Source organism: Macaca fascicularis, chromosome 4 (genome assembly GCF_037993035.2).
Source record: "Macaca fascicularis isolate 582-1 chromosome 4, T2T-MFA8v1.1".
Classification (NCBI taxonomy): domain Eukaryota; kingdom Metazoa; phylum Chordata; class Mammalia; order Primates; family Cercopithecidae; genus Macaca; species Macaca fascicularis.
The window spans coordinates 147,042,975-147,060,575 of NC_088378.1; the positions used below are offsets into that span (position 1 = coordinate 147,042,975).

Below are 17,601 nucleotides of genomic sequence, written 5' to 3' on the forward strand. Positions count from 1 at the left end.
GAGGTTAGAAGCATAACTTTGAAATACATTAAACTTTTGCCTAAAGCAACTTGGCAAGCTGATAATATATCTAATGAGCTTCTTGCTTTGGGTGAAGTGGTTGAGATATTGAATGTTAGTAGTGTGCCTTTGTTACTATTGGTTGCATTTGACAATGTTCTCCAAAAATATATGAGGCCCCAAAATAATTGGCCCGTTTCAGAATATCTAGAGTTTTAGGTTTGAAAGAAAAAAACTTCATCTCAGTTGAGAAATGACTTAAGAAACAAAAAACTTGTTAAAAGTCATTCTCATAAGAGGAACTAAAGTCAAAACAATGAGGGAACCATGTTCAACCATGTTCATGTTTGTTGTTCAAACCTCTGAATTAAGATAGTGTCTAGTAAATACTTTTGGTTCAACAAAATGGCTCAGAAAAATGAGACAAAGAACATGGATTTCTCATGGGAATCTGATAGGCTTGAAGTGCCCAAAATTAAGTTGAGAGAAAGATTTGAAGAGAGAAGAGCACATCTTCAAATTAATTGGGAGAGGAGGGGTGGCAAGTAAAGTTAGCATGCAAAGTTGGTTGTAAGCAAGGCAATGAAAAGAGCCTTGAGAGTTGTACAAATCAACCTGGACTAAAGGAGATCGTAACTTCAGGACTCAAAAATGTATTGGTATACCCTGGTATACCAATTTTTACATTTTATTTATTTTGCATTTTTTTGGCAGAAGATGGACTGTGAAAGATGCTCAGTTCCTAAAGAGGGGCATATCCAATGTCCTCTTCAAATGTGGCCAAAAGGAGTAATGGAAAAGAAAATATTTCCCAGAAGGTGGAGCCAAAGGCCATGGAAAACAACGAGCTGTTCTGAGGGTGTAGAACTACGGACTAAGCAAGGAATTAATCAGTACACCTCCAGTGTAGAAAAACTTTGCAATATCTGCCCTGAATGATGTCATAATTTCCTCCAACAAGTGAGTATTGTCTGTTTCCTACTTTTGTAGCTATCCTATTCCTGTTCCACTGTTGTACATGCGGTTGTGCGGTAGAGTAGAGGTGGGGCAGACTTGTCATTGTATTGGTTTCAGAACAAAAGGACCCCAATCCAGACTTATGCAGAGATTATCATGAGATCCTGCACTTCAATGCTGATGCTGTGACTGGATAGGACTTCTGGGTTTTCTTTCTTGGAGTGGGAGAGGGGCACCCATTGAATATATTTCGTGTGTGGAAAGGAGCATGAACTGAATATTTGTGATCAGAAGTTTGGATTGTGATGAATTGTATTTTTAATTACAAATATCTCTGCTCTTCCTTTTGGGATGGTGATACTTTCCTATGCAACTGGCATCAGGCATATATATATATGACTTACTTTGGCCAATAAAATGTGAACATAATAAATAATTGTTAATAATAAATTATTAACACAACCAATATATTATTAAAAAATAATAGTTAACACATTAACTAGAACTAACTAGAACTCTAATTTTAAAAACAAAGGTAGTTCTGAAACTCTCTTTGTGAAACACTGTTAGTCCGTTAAACATCCTTCCTTTATAAATTACCCAGTCTCAAGTATGTGTTTATTAGCAGCATGAGAACAGACTAATACAGGGGCCTTCACTAAATCATGTGGTGAACTGAGACCATTTTTGGCCACATAGTAGGTTTTTTGAAACACAAACACACAAACGTGCTATCCCACATTAGGAAAAATCAGAAGCAAAATAGACCTACTTTTTAATATTTAAGGTAGAAAGGAGAAAAGTTTTACTAAGTCAATTATATAGGATCCTGAACAATTCACAAAGAGGTAAGACAAAGAGATATCCATCAGAAATATGAATACATTAAGAGGTAGCTATTAACAGAAAATGTTGATGGCTATGAACAGAGCCTTTGTCTTATGCTCTTTGAATCCTCAACAGCAGCTTATTTGGATAGAGTTGGTAATGGCCTTGATGTCCTCAGATATAGCATGCTGAGTCAATTCCCTGGGTAGGAGCAGGTGCACAGATCATTAGCTCTCTCTGGAGGCGATAGTGCAGTATCTGTTACAATGAGCCTAGAGGGAGTCTTGTCCTACTGTGTGCTTGACGATATCCTTGATAAAATAGTTCTCAATACATGTTGCCTTGGATGAAACGCCCATGTTGAAGCACACTTGTTTCAAGACCTTGTTAAAGTAGATGGAGTAGTTCTCTGTAGGGCATCTCTCATGCTAATCTTCTGAGTTTTGGTAAAAGTTTCTTAGAGTTGTTTTTGGAGATAGCAAACAAATGTTCTTAAAGTCATTTATGGTGATAGCAAACTACTTAAAGGAAGAGCCAGGCATAGTAGATTCAGCCTCCCACTGCTTAGAGATAAAAAGACTGTCAGATGGTACCAAGTAGGAACTATTTATAGTTGCCATATTCAAAGAAAGCGTAGGGACAACCCAATGTCTGATTGGACGAAAATAATGCATGTAAATGAGTTGATCAAATTCCACTCTGATTTTATAGCGTTCATATTTGGCATGAACCACTCAGAAAGCAACACCAGACAGCCTAGTACCCAAGTGTGGCCTGTACCAAGAGTACTTTGAAAAGATTCTTCCTACAGCACCTAAATTTTGTAGGTTTCAGCTTCAACTACTTGAGAGAAACTAACCTCCTTAACCTAAGTCTATAAGAAATGACACTGGTCAAGTTTGGGTCATAAATCCAGCCACCTACAATCAACTGCTGTCAGAAGCTGCCTTTTTGAGTCAACCCTAGCTTGAGCAGGAATTATCTGACCTGGAAAAGAAGAGTGATCCTGGAAAACATAGCACTTAGATTGAGGGACCAATGTCTCCAGGACTGATTCAAAATCTTAGTAAATTGGAAAAATTATTTTAAAAATTATGGAGAAGGAGTTGGACTAGCAAATTAGGAAACAGATTAAACCAAGATACCATAAGAGGTTGAGAACATTATGAAGATAATACTTAAACTTCAGAGCATGAAATGATATTTAAAGACTTCAATGAAAAAGCAAAGCAACAGAGGCTGTCACTTCATAAGTGGTACATTAGAGCATATGCACAAAGTACTCTATAATCTTGAAAACAAACCACTAAAGAAAACAAACCACATAAGAAAACATGTTAAAGCTGAGAGAAATTTAAAATTTCTCCCCCACCCCCTGCTGTGTTAATGTACTAGTGGATTGGGTGATTCACAATCCATGAATTATTAACACAACCAAAAAATTATTAGCAAGAAGAATACATTAACTAGAACTCTAATTTTAAAAACCAAGGTAGTTCTGAAACTGTCTTTGGTATATGATGTTGAAGTCTGATAAAAGGAACTCACTGGCAGCTAGTGTACTTGGTGTTAGCCAATAGTGTGCTTGGCCAGCTCCCCAGGCAGCAAAAAGCATTTGGCCTTTTGAACTGCCTGGAGGTAATGGTCAATCATCTGTTACAATGGGTCAGGTGGGAGGCCTTACCAGTGATCCACTCAAGGATGCCATTGCAAAAGGAATTTATGATTCACATGGCCTTGGATCAGATGTCAGTGTATCTGTTTCAACATCTTACAAGATTACTAGATTATTCACTTGGATTCTCCCAGCAACTGAACTTCCATTTCTCTCGTCTTTCTTGATCTTAACCCTGGTATCTTGTTGGAAAATATTCTGATGCGATGGAGCTTCCAAGTTTGCTATAAGGAGGCAGGCCATCTATGGAACAGAAAATCTCACAGGCCAAATGAAGATGATAGATATGCATGGTTGGTTAAACAAATTTAAAATCTGCTGCAAGAAGCAAGGGAAAAAGTTAGCGTAATTTTACGTACTTAGTATAGGGAGCAAGCAAGATGGGAGGACCATAGTGCTGACTCTGGGAGTACAGAATGTGCAAACATCCTGTCTTTCTCTGCCACATTAACTTTCCCAGCTAATGGTGCGATTACAAGGACTACCACTGAGATTCCAACAAGGGAGCCCACAGACAGAAAGTACCATAGGAGAGGATAATGTCACACACTTGCTCTGTGAGAAAGACATGCTAAACAGCTATGGGTTTTATTTATTTCTTTTTTTAAATTGACAGATAAATCTTATATATATTTATGGTGTACAACATGATGTTTTGATATATGTATACACTGTAGAACAGCTAAATCAAGATAATTATCCATTACCTCACATATATATCTTTTTGTGGTGAGAACATTTAAAATCTACTCTCATAGCAATTTTCAAGTATACAATCATTGTGTTAATTACAGTCACCATGTTTTACAATAGATCTCCTGAACCAAACTTATTCCTCCTGTCTAACTAAAATTTTATATGCTTTGACCAACATTTCCCCAACCCGTAACATTTGGTAATCTCTGTTCTCCTCTCTGCTTCTATAAGTTTGATATACTTAGATTCCATATACAAGTGAGATTATGTGTTTGTATTTTTGTGCCTGCTTTTTTTTTTTTTTGCTTACCCTAATGTTCCTTAGGTTCTCCCATGTTTTCACCAATAGCATGACTTCCTTGTTGTTAAAGGCTGAATAATAGTGTGTTTCTTGAACAGAGAACACATGGTGGCAGAAGGGGTGTCCTCAGTAGGTGGCTGAATCAAGGCCTTGAAAATACTGGGTGCTCGTATAACCTTCGGTGTACCCTGGATATTTAGTGTTAGCTGTATATTTAGTATATCGTAAGTATCTTGTGCCCAGGTGTCTTGTTTATTTCAGGCCTCATGAACATAGGTATCTCTTTGTCCTCCCATTTCTCAACCTATGTATGATATACTTATTAATTTCCATGAATACATAACATATGACTTTCATACATTCACATCCAATTCATTTACTTGCCCTCTATAGAAGAAATAAATATTCTCAAATTATACAAAAAATGCATATTACACATGGCTTTCTTGGAGCCCTTTCTAGAGATTGTAGAACACATCAAAACTTCAGGCACATCAAAATCTGTTTCTAGCTTCCTTGAAAAGGGAAAAAGTGTCTACAGGTGATAAGGAAAATCCTGCAGATATTTGTATTCAAAGAAAGTCTGGAAAAAGTCTGATTGCATACAAAATAGTGGAAAAAGGCATGTAAAAGTATCTGCAGTTCTGCTTTGCTTGAATGAGGCACCTTCCAGAGAAGTTAGCCATTAAGGGGTGTGTGTGTGTGTGTGTGTGTGTGTGTGTGTGTAAGGGATATAGTCTTTTTGGTTTGGCATTAGAGGGCACTACTTCGCAGGGGACACCTGGTTGTGGGAAGCAGGGCGGCGAGGCTCGTGCTGAAGTCCCAGACTTGGTCTTCCCTGGCTGAGGCTCCAGCGCCGTCCGCTCCGGAAGGGAAACTATGCCGAGCGGGTCGGGGCCAGAGCGCAGGTGTACCTGGCAGCCGTGCTGGAGTACCTGACCGCCAAGATCCTGTAGCTTGCTGGCAACCCGGCCCTCGACAACAAGAAGACCCGCATCATCCTGCGCCACTTGCATCTGGCCATTCGCAACGACGAGGAGCTTAACAAGCTGCTGGGCAAAGTCACCATCTCCCAGGGACGTGTCCTGCCCAACATCCAGGGCTTGCTGCTGCCCCAGAAGACCAAGAGCCACCACAAGGCCAAGGGCAAGTAACGTCTCCAGATAATAAAGCCCAGCAGAGTAGATGACCTACTTTTCGAGGGGAAAGAAAAAGTAAAACCAAAAGCCAGCCACGAGTTCAAGTAAAAGTACAGGCAGATAATGCCCAAGAGTATTTCAATAAAGTCTCTCCATTCTTTCATTCATTACCTTCATACTCTTGATACTCTCCACTTTGTTTTCTTTACCAACATTATGTCACACTGGTTTCCTGAAAGCTGAGTTTAGCACTGGATTTCCATGCAAGCTGTATTAGGTTGGTGCAAAAGTAATCGCATTAAAAGTAATGGCAAAAACCACGATTACTTTTGCACCAAACTAATAATTTTGTGAAAGACATTTTTATGTGATATCCAGAAAAGCACTTATAAAGCAGTTTTGTTCATGTGGGCTGTTTTATTTGCCATCAAGTTATAATGAATTTGTCAACTGATGATTAATTTCTTCAAGCCTAAGGGACGTGCTTAACTGCTTTTTATTTGGCATGTTCAGATTGTATTTGGCCTTTAGATATTTTAATATAGGGAGGTATGTATGTGCCAGTTGGTTTAAGGTTTCACTCTGTGGGCTGTCAACTTCCCCAAGAGGTCTCATTCCAGGGAGGTCAGCCAAGCTGATGTAAAAGAGGATTACAGGCCAAAGGACGCTCCTGCAATGCCCTCTATCAGCCACATTTTTGCCAAAGCTGGACTCTGCAGAGTCCAGATTTGGAGAGTTCAGTAAGGTCTGTAACCTGTAGTTTTATGGAGGGTACCCTAGGCTTCATTTCTAGATAAGCCTGTGTCCAAAGCATTGGTTTAGATTGATTTCCTTTTGCCTGATACTAACTCTAAGGGTAACAAAATCCTCTCTCTGGAATGGTGTTGCATTCACTAGGAATGAACATTTGGCACAATGTGATGGTTAGATGGTTTCATAAATATCTGTACATATGGCAGATTTTAGTCTAAAATTTACTTTTATTAAACCTAACTATAGATCACCTTAAGCTTCTTTGATGGCTACCATCGTCTAACAACTAGAAGCTTACGTCAGTTCCCAGACTGGACTGTGGAATACAGTTTGACCTAGAGTAAAGAAAGAAGCATGCATACAAAACACAACCTTTGACTTTGGAGTCCAGAGGAGAAATAGATGTATCTGCCCAATAAACCCACAGGGTAATGAAAAGTGAAGCAATTACGTGGTTGAACAATTATTTTCTAGGCCGTCCTTTTTGAAAGGCCAAGCAAAAGCATTTATGTCTCAGAAGCAGAGGTGTTATTAATAGAAATAAAATACATAAAACGTGCAGTAAGGAGAGAATTTTAACCCTTTTGGAGTATGACAGACCTAGAGTAAAAAATATACATTTTTAAAATGTGCTGCAATACTAATATATAGGCTTAATATGTAAATATATGTGTTGCAGAATCAAAAGTTTCACAAAAAATCCTGACTCTTACTAAGTGGGATGCACTCTGATCTGTTCCATTCTATTCTAGCCTCATCCATTTTGTTTAAAAAACCATGCCGGCTAAATTGATAAGAGGTGCTAAATTGTTAAGAGTAATGACTGTAGGCTGAAAAACATTGGGATGATGGGAGTGATCAATCAGACAACTTGGCACTGCACCCACAAGGCTGCAACAATTGGTTCAAATGGTAATAAAGTACTCTGGGCTGGGCCAGTAAGAGCCTTTCCTAGGTTTTGAACACAGTTGCTTTCTCTTCTCTTTTATGGATGGGATGAATGAGACTCCAAAACTGCCAACAGACTTGTCTGTTGCCTCTTGGAGAAGATTTAAGAGAAGGGAGAAAGTGCAAAAGAACAACTGAAATAAGAGTTCGAAAGGTCTTCATTTATTTTGGGGCAGTGGTCCCTGGAACTGTGCTTGTTCCAGCTGCTCATTCTTATCTTCTGTGACCTACCTCAGTCTCCATCTTTTCTTTTTCTCTTTCTTTCTCTTCCAAAGCCATTTCAGTTGGACTTCTATCACTTGTAAGCACAGGTGTCTGACAAATAGAAGCCAAAACTGAGTACAATAAAAACTAAACCTTGCAATTCAAAGGCCAATAAATAGGTTTGGCCCTTAATCCTGTCTTGTAACAATATTGACATGATCTTGCTCCTCATTCTGATTTAGCACCAAGAGAAAAATAAGAGTCTGAGTGAGAGAGGGAGGAATCAAAAGGAACTGAGCCAAATTAAGAGCTTTTGGTATAAATGTTGGAAGCTGAGAAAAGCCATGTCAAGCCGCAGCAAACTCCCCTTCATAAAGGTGGCAGAGGGAAAAAATAAAATAAAAAAGAAGAGAATAAGAGAGAAATTACCTTTTTCATTTTTCTCCAAGTTAATATTTGCAATCTAGCTACACTTTTAAGTGACTGACGTGGTTACTAGGAGCTAAGAAACAAAAATGTTTCAGATGAGAACATGGACCCCCTAGATTCAAAATGCCAGCACCTCACACACCTATCCTGGCAGCACAACCAACATTCACCCTCATCTGCTAAGACAACTTCTCAGAATCATAAAGTTCATTAACCTGCACTTCAGTAGTAAATAACATTTAAGTTTTGGAAATGTATTCTTCTATTCGGCAATTCAACACCATCACTTGTAATAAAAACCAATAGCCAAGTACAACTCAACAACTTCAAGACAGAGCACCAAAGTTAACAGAAAAGCTAGAACCCCTCTCCAAACTAGAGGAATGTTAGGTTAGTATAAATATTTAACATAAATAAATGAATAATATCAGAAATATATGCTGACATACTTTAAAAATTAGATGTGTGAAAAAGATTTTCTTAGAAATGACAAATATCCTTAGAATTAGGGAAGAAGGAAAGAAATAAGAAAGGAAGGGAAGAAGGAAGGAAAGAATAAGAAAAAAATGAAGTAGGGAAGAAGGAAGGAAAGGAGAGAAGAAGGGAAGGAAGGTAGGCAGGTGATCTCAGGAATTTGGAAGAAAATTGATACAGCTCAAATTCACAGTAATGCCAAGATACGAAAGGAAGAATAATGAGAGGGAAATTTTATAGGAAACTGATGTTGAAAGTTGGTTTCAATATTTGCCTAACAGACGGAATAGTCTGGAGGGTAAGAAAATGGACACAACAGCCAGACTTTCTGGGTGGTTGGATTTCTGACTCCATAGCTTATTAGCAAGTTACTTAACCTCTCTGTAAACTGGCATAATAATAGTACCTATCATAAAAGTTTGCTGTGAGAAGTGAAAGTGTTATTATATATAAAATGCTCAGAATAGTGCTCAGCACATATTTAGTGTTAAATAGGCTTTGTTACAAGGAGTCTCTGAAAAGGGGGTGAGGGGCAGAGTAGAAGAATGATTACAAAGAAAGGGATAACCACAATCTTTATTTGAGGATATATTTAGTAAATTAAATTATATGGAAATTTATGTTGGAATATTGGTTGGAATGGCATATGGATTAGTCTGGAGAGACGAGATTTTTACATTTTTGAATGTTCCTGTTCATAAAAATCTTATGTCTCTTTATTTAGTTCGATTTTAATACCTTACAATAAAACTTTACAATTTTCTACATAACGATCTTCCACATTTTTTGTTAGATTTATTCCTAGGTTTTATATCCTTTTGTTGCTGTTACATTCTTTTATTGCCATTGTGAATTGTATCTCTTTTTATAATATCATTTTTTTTTGTTTTGGGCTGGTAATTAAAATGCAATTGGTCTTTGAATATTACTTTTCGTTCCGTCAAATTTGCTAAACTCACATTAATTACAGTAATTTATGTACAGATTTGTTTTTTTATGTAGACAATCATATCATCTGCTAATAATTATAGTTTTACTTCTTTTCTAATTGCTTCACATTTCTTTCTCATGTTATTGTGCTAGTTATGCCTTCCAATGAATAGATGTAGCAAACACCTCTTTTATGTATCTGATTGTAACGAAGATTCACCTTTGGAATGTTTGTTGTAGGTTTTACGGATGCTGTTTATATATCATCTGTTTATTTTATTTAAATAAAATATAGGGAATTTTATTTTATTCATTGTTTGTGGGTAATGCTATCCCTTTACATTTCTTTTTGGAATGCATATAGTAACTCAGTATTTTTTGACTGATGGCTGACTGCCTCTAACTTTTTAATTAAATTATATTTGATTATTTTGAATGAATTTGATTTTTAATTGCTTTATTTCAATCTTGAATATTAATCATGACATTTCAGAGGTGGTAATAGAAATAATAATGATAATGATAATTATGACAGACGATGACCTTCATTTATTGATTTTCTGTTATATGCAAAGTATGGTGGATGGTTTCATTTTGTTGCATGATTTATTCCTAATTTTTTTCAATGATCTCCAAGTGAGACTCAGCAAAGTAAAATACCTTTAGTCTAAGTCCCAAGTAGTAAGTGAAGTTATCTTGATATGAATTCAGCATGGTATAATTGTAATAACTTGTGCTGGTTACAGAATGCAACACTTTCTCACTTGATAATTACGACATCCTTTACGCACTACAGATATCAATTTTGTTTACTATTCTATCTGAAAGCATATAACACCTCAGCCCATAAGCACTCCTGATTTTATTTTGTGTATTCTCCAAAAGATTATATTTGTCACAATTGTTCTTTCTTCTTTTCCATAGCCATTGTCCTCAATATATGATTTTGCAGTTTTAGCTGGGCATTCCTGGTTAAATAGTTGCTGAAAGAAACGGCATTGAAAGTGGAAAGTACACTAGACAGCAGACACGTCTAAGGAAAAAAGTAAGATGTGTTTTCAGTATGGAGATCTAGGACATAAGTGAATGCATTGTGTAGATAACAAAAAATGCACCATTTTGCTCAGCTGATAGAAGACAAAATAATAGAGATGGTTTTAGAAGACAAATAGAAGACAAAATAATAGAGAACACCCACAAGTGTTCCAGATGGACTGCCAAGTCCATGACCAGATGATGTCAGACTGATAACTAGAGTAACCAGATTGACTCCATTTGTCATAGAGATGGTAAGGCAAAACAGAAGCCTGACTTGAACTTGGAGAAAAAAAGATTTGCCAGAACCATGAAGATGTAAGGTTCTGAGCAGATATAACATCACATATGGGTTCATTGTTTAGACCAGAGTGTGTGTGAAAAACCAGCCAAGCTCCAGAGAATGACCACTGCCATTTAGTCAAGTCTTCTGTTTTAAGACTTAGGCTCATTCAGTATGTTTGCTTGACAGCTACCCCTGATTCATCAGAATCCCTGCTGGACATTGTGAGCTTTGAGGGAGGGTCTGACTCTGAAAGATGCTTCCTCTCCCTGGGCCCATTCTGGGCTTCCTCTACGAAGACTAGAGACAGGTTTCCTATGATCACAACAGGATCATGCACTGGAGTCCTCTGAAATGTAAACCAGAATCAGAGCCTGCATCCTGCTGAGTTGTCATGTGACTGATTATTAACAACAGTGTTCACAGTCTTATGAAACAAGTCTGAGGATAACTTTTTTTTTTTTTTGGTGGTTGTTTTGTTTTAGAGAGAGTCTTGCTGTGTCATCTAGGCTGGAGTGCAATGGCATGATCATAGCTCACTGTAACCTTGAACTCCTAGGCTCAAGGAATCCTCCTCATCAGCCTCCTAAGTAGTTAGGACTACAAATGCGTGCCACCATCTCCAGTCAATTTTCTAAAAAAATTTTGTAGAGAAGAGGTCTCACTTCATTGCCCAGGCTTGTCTAAGCTCCTGGCCTCAAGTAATCCTCTGGCCTTGACCACCAAAAGCACTGGGATTATAGGCGTGAAGCACCACGCCTGGCTAAAGATAACTATTAAAGGAGAAATGTGTACTCTGTCTTCTCTGATGATCCCCATGGCTAAAACAAAGCAATTTAAAAATAAATCTTATTCGAAAGGAAAGTGTAAATTTCTTTTTTTAGAAAAGATGGATATTACAACCTAAGTCAAGGAAATATCTCAATTCACATTCAAGTGTTTAATTATAGAGGTGAAGAAAAGCTGAATTGTTATTCTTTCTACACAGAAACAAGTTGGGTCTATTTCTTCCAAGTCAAACCAGCTAGCATGTAAACAACTCTGGAGCACTTTAAATAAAGTTAAACATTAAATTGCAAAACCAAGTAACATTTTCTGACTTGGATAATTCAAGGTCAGAAACATTTCCTGTGATATGTGAATCCCAAAGTTGATCATTATTTATCCCAGGGTCCAGAGTCCTTCAGAAATGACTCAGGGAAAAATCTTTTACCTAGAAAGGTGAAATTGACACTACTCCACATGATAATGGGCTTAAATTTTCCATACTTAAATTCTTAAAGTGCAGACAGAAGAAATCTGGTTTTTTTTCTTTTATCTTATAAAGAATATAATAAAACTTACCTGAAAGCATTGTGAGGATGACATGTAATAAATGTGCAGTAAATGGTAGCTCTGACTCCCCCTCCCCAGGACCCGGGTTCCTCCTTCTGAATTCTTGATCTGTGATATATCCTACCAGGCTCCACGTCTCAGCCAGGGTGTTGAGAGGTAGTTTACGCACTCTCCTCTCACAATACAGTTCAAATAGATATAAAGAGTCAAACTCAGAATCTAAAGGAAATCTCCTCAGGGCCATAAAGTAAGAAGGGATTTAAAGTCAAAGTGAAGAGTATGAGCTAAGGCCAGGAAAGTCATTAAAACACAGAACAATGTTTAAATTTCCATGGCTGATTCTAATGCCCATATAAAGAAAGGAGTCTGGATTATGAACCCAGGGCATTCAGAGAGCTGGAAATAAACTACAGAAAGCTAGGATTCTGAAGACTTTGCCTCATCTATGAGACAAGGACAAGCGGACTATACACACATTTGGAAAGCAGTGACAGTGCTTTTGACTTCCTGGGTGTTAGCGCAAGAGTTAACCACAAGAAATTGAGAGAGTTTGGCTTTCACTGTGCACATGTAGGTATGCCAAATTTATGTCACTTATTTTCCAAAGTGGTTATAGAATGGCCATAAATGCTACATGATAGCATGTGTGCAAATTTGGAAATAATACAAAGCATTGTTGATTACAGTTTGTGAATACTCATACAAATAGCAAGAATAAACAGAAATGGAGAAATCATATTATATTTATGTCAGGCTTGTTTTGTTTGGTTTGGTTTGCTGAGAAGAGGACAAGGACCCAGGGAAAGAGAAAGCAACAGAATGAATGAACTTCAAGTTCATCCATAATATTACAATTCACATATTTCAAAGAAAAAAATATTAACAAAATTTCAAATAAGGAGGAAAAACAAAAATAGCAAAGGAAAAACCACAAAAAATACTGAACTCTTTAATTATAATTTTATCTCTTTTTAACCTTTTCAAAAAAGACTAAAGACATTGAAGACACCACAAAGTAAAGCAAAAAAACTATATGCAAGTGTCTGAACCAGAGGACACCTATGAGGTCCCGAGGAGACGCTCTTAAGGGGAAGGTGGAGAAGCTTACATCAGCCAAAAAGCAGGAAGAACTGCAGAGGGGGTTGGGCTGGATTTCTGAATGCTTCTTCAAAGCCTATTTAGCAAGAAGCCCTTCTGAGTCAACTTTGTAGTTTGATGACTTTTATTAATGATTAGCAACTTAAGCCTTAGGGTGGCAAAGAATCCTCATCTCTCTACTCCAAAAAGTCCAAGGGAGCAAGCTTGGAGGAAATGCTGGGTTCAACCTGAAGCCCGTCCACAGACATTAAGTCGGTAAGTCACTTCTCTTGGTGTTGAGATGAAGACCTCCAAGACTCTTTTCTGTATAACAACTGACAATTTTTATATACTCCCCAACCCCAAGTTTCCCATATGATAAAAATTAAATTGAAAAATGTAAAAATCCGTATTAACAAGACTGACAAAAGTGAGGGAGAAGAGGCAGGAAGCCGAAGCTTTGTATCTGATTATCCATATGCTTTAAAACTAGCTAGTGGAGACAGTAGCAGCTATGGAAGATAATTCCAAGAAATAGGCACTCTTGTGAGGTGTTTAAAAGCAAAATGTTGCAGGTCAGACTGGCTTGTGAACAAATATCATCTCTTTCATTTACCAACTGGGTGACCTGGAGGAAGAGGGTCAGTAATATCTCCATCTGGGGTTGATGTAGACTTGGCTGGTGCAGTAGTTTATAAGAGTGACTATAATAATTATTTCTATTATACCAATGGCTAGGGTGGCTTTGGTCCAAGAAAGCATCTGGAGAAATGCTGCATCAAGATCCAGTGAGTTGGTGTGAAATTTAACCAAGCTAAAATGGCTAGGAATAGAAGAGGAAATGGAGAGATGAGGCAATGGGACAGTCACCAGGGTCAGCAGAAGATGGTAGGTGAGCTGAAGGCAGTGGGAAGGAGGGAATCAGGGAGTCCTCAAGGCCAGAATGGAGAAGGTACAACTTTTTGTGGCAGCTGCAACTTCACAGATGTGTGGGAGGATGCTATTAGAACACTCCCTGCCTTTAAACTAATCATCTCTACTGAAAGCTGATCCTTAGTGTGGTTCTCTATGAACACTGCTTTGGACCAGAAACTTCTCAGAGTGCAATATATAGTTTCTGACCCAGATAAGCAGCACAGTTTTTTAGTGGAAAATAAAGAGAACTGTTAAAACAAAAGGGATTTACTTGGAGTAAAGCCAAGGTGTAGAAAGGCTACGAGACTGATTGGAAGGGCATATTTAAGAGATCATGAGACTGCATTTTCTGTGTTGTGCTACTTGAGCCTGTTCTTGGCTCACCAGTTGGTGCCTTGGAATTTTCCTCTAGATTACTTCTCTTTCCTCTAGTTACAGCCCCAGGTTGTGGGAAGGGTCAGCAGGGCTTGAATCCAGCGTTTTAAGTCAGTGAAATATTTTGAGGTTACCATGACAGTAGGTGTCTGTCATGGTGAGGTGGGTAGACCAGACCTGCTGGCAAGAGAAGATGTAACATACTGGTTCGCTTGGAGATAGGGTGTACAAGCTGTGTGCAGGTGGTAGACTGTCATGTGAAGCCTTAGATAGCTTTAAAAAGTATTAATATTTTCAAAAATCAGGAGACAAATGGGAATATCAGTATGAAATCAGGGGACCTTGACCTGTCTGTGGAGACTGGAGATCATACTGATGAATAGAGGCAGTGACAATGCAGATGCAGGGCTGGGTATGAAGGATGTCATCTTAGCAAGAGTAGCTATACTTTGCAGAGGAGGTCACATCATTGCAAAGGAAATCAGTGGGAAGTGAAGTCTGACTCATGTTTCAGGGTTTTCATGCCTGAAAAGCATTCATTGCTATATGTATATATACATATACTAATGTATATATACTATATGTATATAGTAATGAATGTAGTATACATACTACATATCTATTTCTATATGTTTATGTAAGTTTGTGTCTTTGTGTCTTTGTGGATGTAGATATGTAGTGTGTACACATACAAACAAGCCCCCCCACACACACACTTAGATGAACATTGTTTGATAAATTTCTTAAGTCCAGGAAGTTCATAAACAATAAATTAAGCCCAAATTTGTAGCTTAGACTTTTTTTTTTTTTTTTTTTTTTTTTGGTGTTAAAGCTCCTATTATGGCCAATTCCAAGCTACCATCATGACATTACTGAATTCAGAATTGGGGAGAGTTGCACAAAAATTCAGAGTTGCACAAAACAATGCAGTTTGACCCATCTTTGTCATTTGGTAAAATATCTCCCAGACAATCTTTGAATATAGAATCAGGGCAATTTCCCTAGAAACAGAAGACCTATTTTTAAAATGTCCTGGCCACACCATGGAATTAGAATGCCCAATGGCAAGATCTGAAGAGACATTAATACTACACTTATCATATGATCCAGGTTTTCCACTTCTAAGTGTTTATCTAAGAGAAATGAAAGCACATGTCTATACAAAGACCTGTACATGAATTTTCGCTGCAGCTTTATTTGTAATGGCAAAAAACTGCAAACAACGCAATTTTTAATCAAAAGGTAAATAAATGGATGAACAAATTGTGATACAGCTATGGAGTGGAATATTACTCAGTAATTAGAAGGATTGAACTATTTTATATGTACGACAACATGGATAAATTTTAAAATAATTATACTGATTGAAATAAACCAGGAGAAAGGTGAGTACATATTTTATAATTCCTGATATGGTTTTGGCTGTGTCCCCACCCAGATCTCACCTTGAATTGTGGTCCCCATAAAAGTCAAGTGTCAAAGGTGGGGCCAGGTGGGGCCAGGAATCATGGCGGCAGTTTCCCCTATACTGTTCTCATGGTAGTGAAGAAGTCTCATGAGAGCTGAAGATTTTATAAATGGGAGTTCCCCTGCACAAACTCTCTTGCTTGCTGCCATGTAAGATGTAGCTTTGCTGTTTCTTTGCCTTTTGCCATGAGTGTGAGACCTCCCCAGCCATGTGAAACTGTGAGTCCATTACACCTCTTTTTCTTTATAAATTACCCGGTCTTGGGAATGTCCTTATGTCCCTCCTCTCTTGGTGAAAATATACCTCTGAATAATAAAACTTCTACTATAAAGAGATACTAAGAAGTTATTCCTTAGTTTGCAACAATGACATCAGGCCAGTTCTGGTTAAGTACTAGTGCTTAGATATTTAGGAAGATTTAATTTATTAAGCTGACAAGTTTGGTTTATTAGTGGTAGAAGCAGTTACATATTTTGAGACGTTTTCTTTAAGAGAGTCAAATTTAATAATATGAGCAGTAAACATAGCACAAATATTACAATTCTACATATAGTAACACATAAAAATCTCCTTGGGCATTGAAGATCCTAGTATTGTAATACAGTAATGGTTCTTTTTAGTTGTCTTATATGCAAAAAGGTCACAATCTCCATGTTAGTTATTTCTAGAAATCTGTAGACACATCATCAACCTATGGACAATAATAATATGAGATTTGAATGTTATCTTCTCATTATGCAAATTTGGTCCCCAATTATGTGACACACATCGATACAGTGAGTCAAATGAGGAAGCAGTATGGGTGTTGTCAAGGGCAGTAGAAGCCAGGTTCTCAGGTGCAGGTAGAAGATTCCAGAGGAGCATAGCTCTGAGGTGACCCACTGCTGTGGTAGCTCCAGTGATGATGACAATGAACTACAGCTTTTATTTACTGGGTGTCTGGCAATGTTCTAGGTATATGCAATCTGTTTCAGCTGACAGCATTTTTTTGATGAAGATGTTATTGTTATTAACAACAGATGAGGAAACTGAAACACACAAATGTGCTCCTAGTGGCACTTGGCACAGTAAATCATGAACCTGAATTTGAACTTGGGAATACTTAACTTCAAAGTCATTGCTCATAAGCTGGCACACCGAGAGCACTCTAGATCCTAATAAATAAACAATTCCAAACCTTAGGTGCAGTATGCCTGTTGTGTTGAGCCAAGAGGGGACAATGAACTTCCCTGTCCCCAGCCAGATGGAATGGGCCAGCTTTTGCTTCCTTGGTGCCCCGGTTTAAATATTTCAAAGGGAAGTCCCTTTCTTTCAACTGATGCATGTGAATTACATGTCTCCCTGATAGGTGGAAACCATTCACCTGGAGAGGAGAAACACAATGGCCACCAAGACAGAGTTGAGTCCTAAAGCAAGGGAGAGTAAGAATGCACAAGATATGCAAGTGGATGAGGTACTGATCCCCAGGAAAGGTAAATTCGACCTCAAATGCTTGGTTTTAGGATTTTACAGTGAATTATTTTTGTCAATGTATTACTATAAAAATGAATTTGTGATTTTTACGTTCTTTAATTCTTTTTACAAATCCAGTGAAATTAACATATTTTGCAAATATGAAGGAAATAAATATTACTAAAAAGAAGCATTTTATTTTTGACAGTTACCTTTCAATCTTTATCTATCGAATCTTTACGTTCTTGATAATTGCTACTGAATTGTCTACACATAGGATTGTGTGTCCTGCTTGTGATTGCATGTAATATTTTAAATGTAACTGTA

General features: G+C 37.7%; 1 protein-coding gene and 1 long non-coding RNA gene across 8 annotated transcripts in view; one reads left to right on the forward strand and one right to left on the reverse strand.

Annotated features, from left to right (window-relative positions):
• Positions 1 to 17,601, reverse strand: part of LOC135970691 (uncharacterized) — a 52,511-nt gene that overhangs the window by 5,606 nt on the left and 29,304 nt on the right. The gene's annotated exons all lie outside the window — the stretch shown is intronic.
• SLC17A3 (solute carrier family 17 member 3) overlaps positions 13,264 to 17,601 on the forward strand; it is a 28,735-nt gene continuing 24,397 nt past the window's right edge. For all 7 annotated transcript variants that reach the window (XM_045390585.3, XM_074038731.1, XM_005553845.4 and 4 more), the window contains exons 1-2: positions 13,264 to 13,340; positions 17,171 to 17,294. In XM_045390585.3, coding sequence (XP_045246520.1) covers positions 17,204 to 17,294 — 91 coding nt within the window. In that variant the 5' untranslated portion in view covers positions 13,264 to 13,340; positions 17,171 to 17,203. The remainder of the gene's footprint in view (positions 13,341 to 17,170; positions 17,295 to 17,601) is intronic.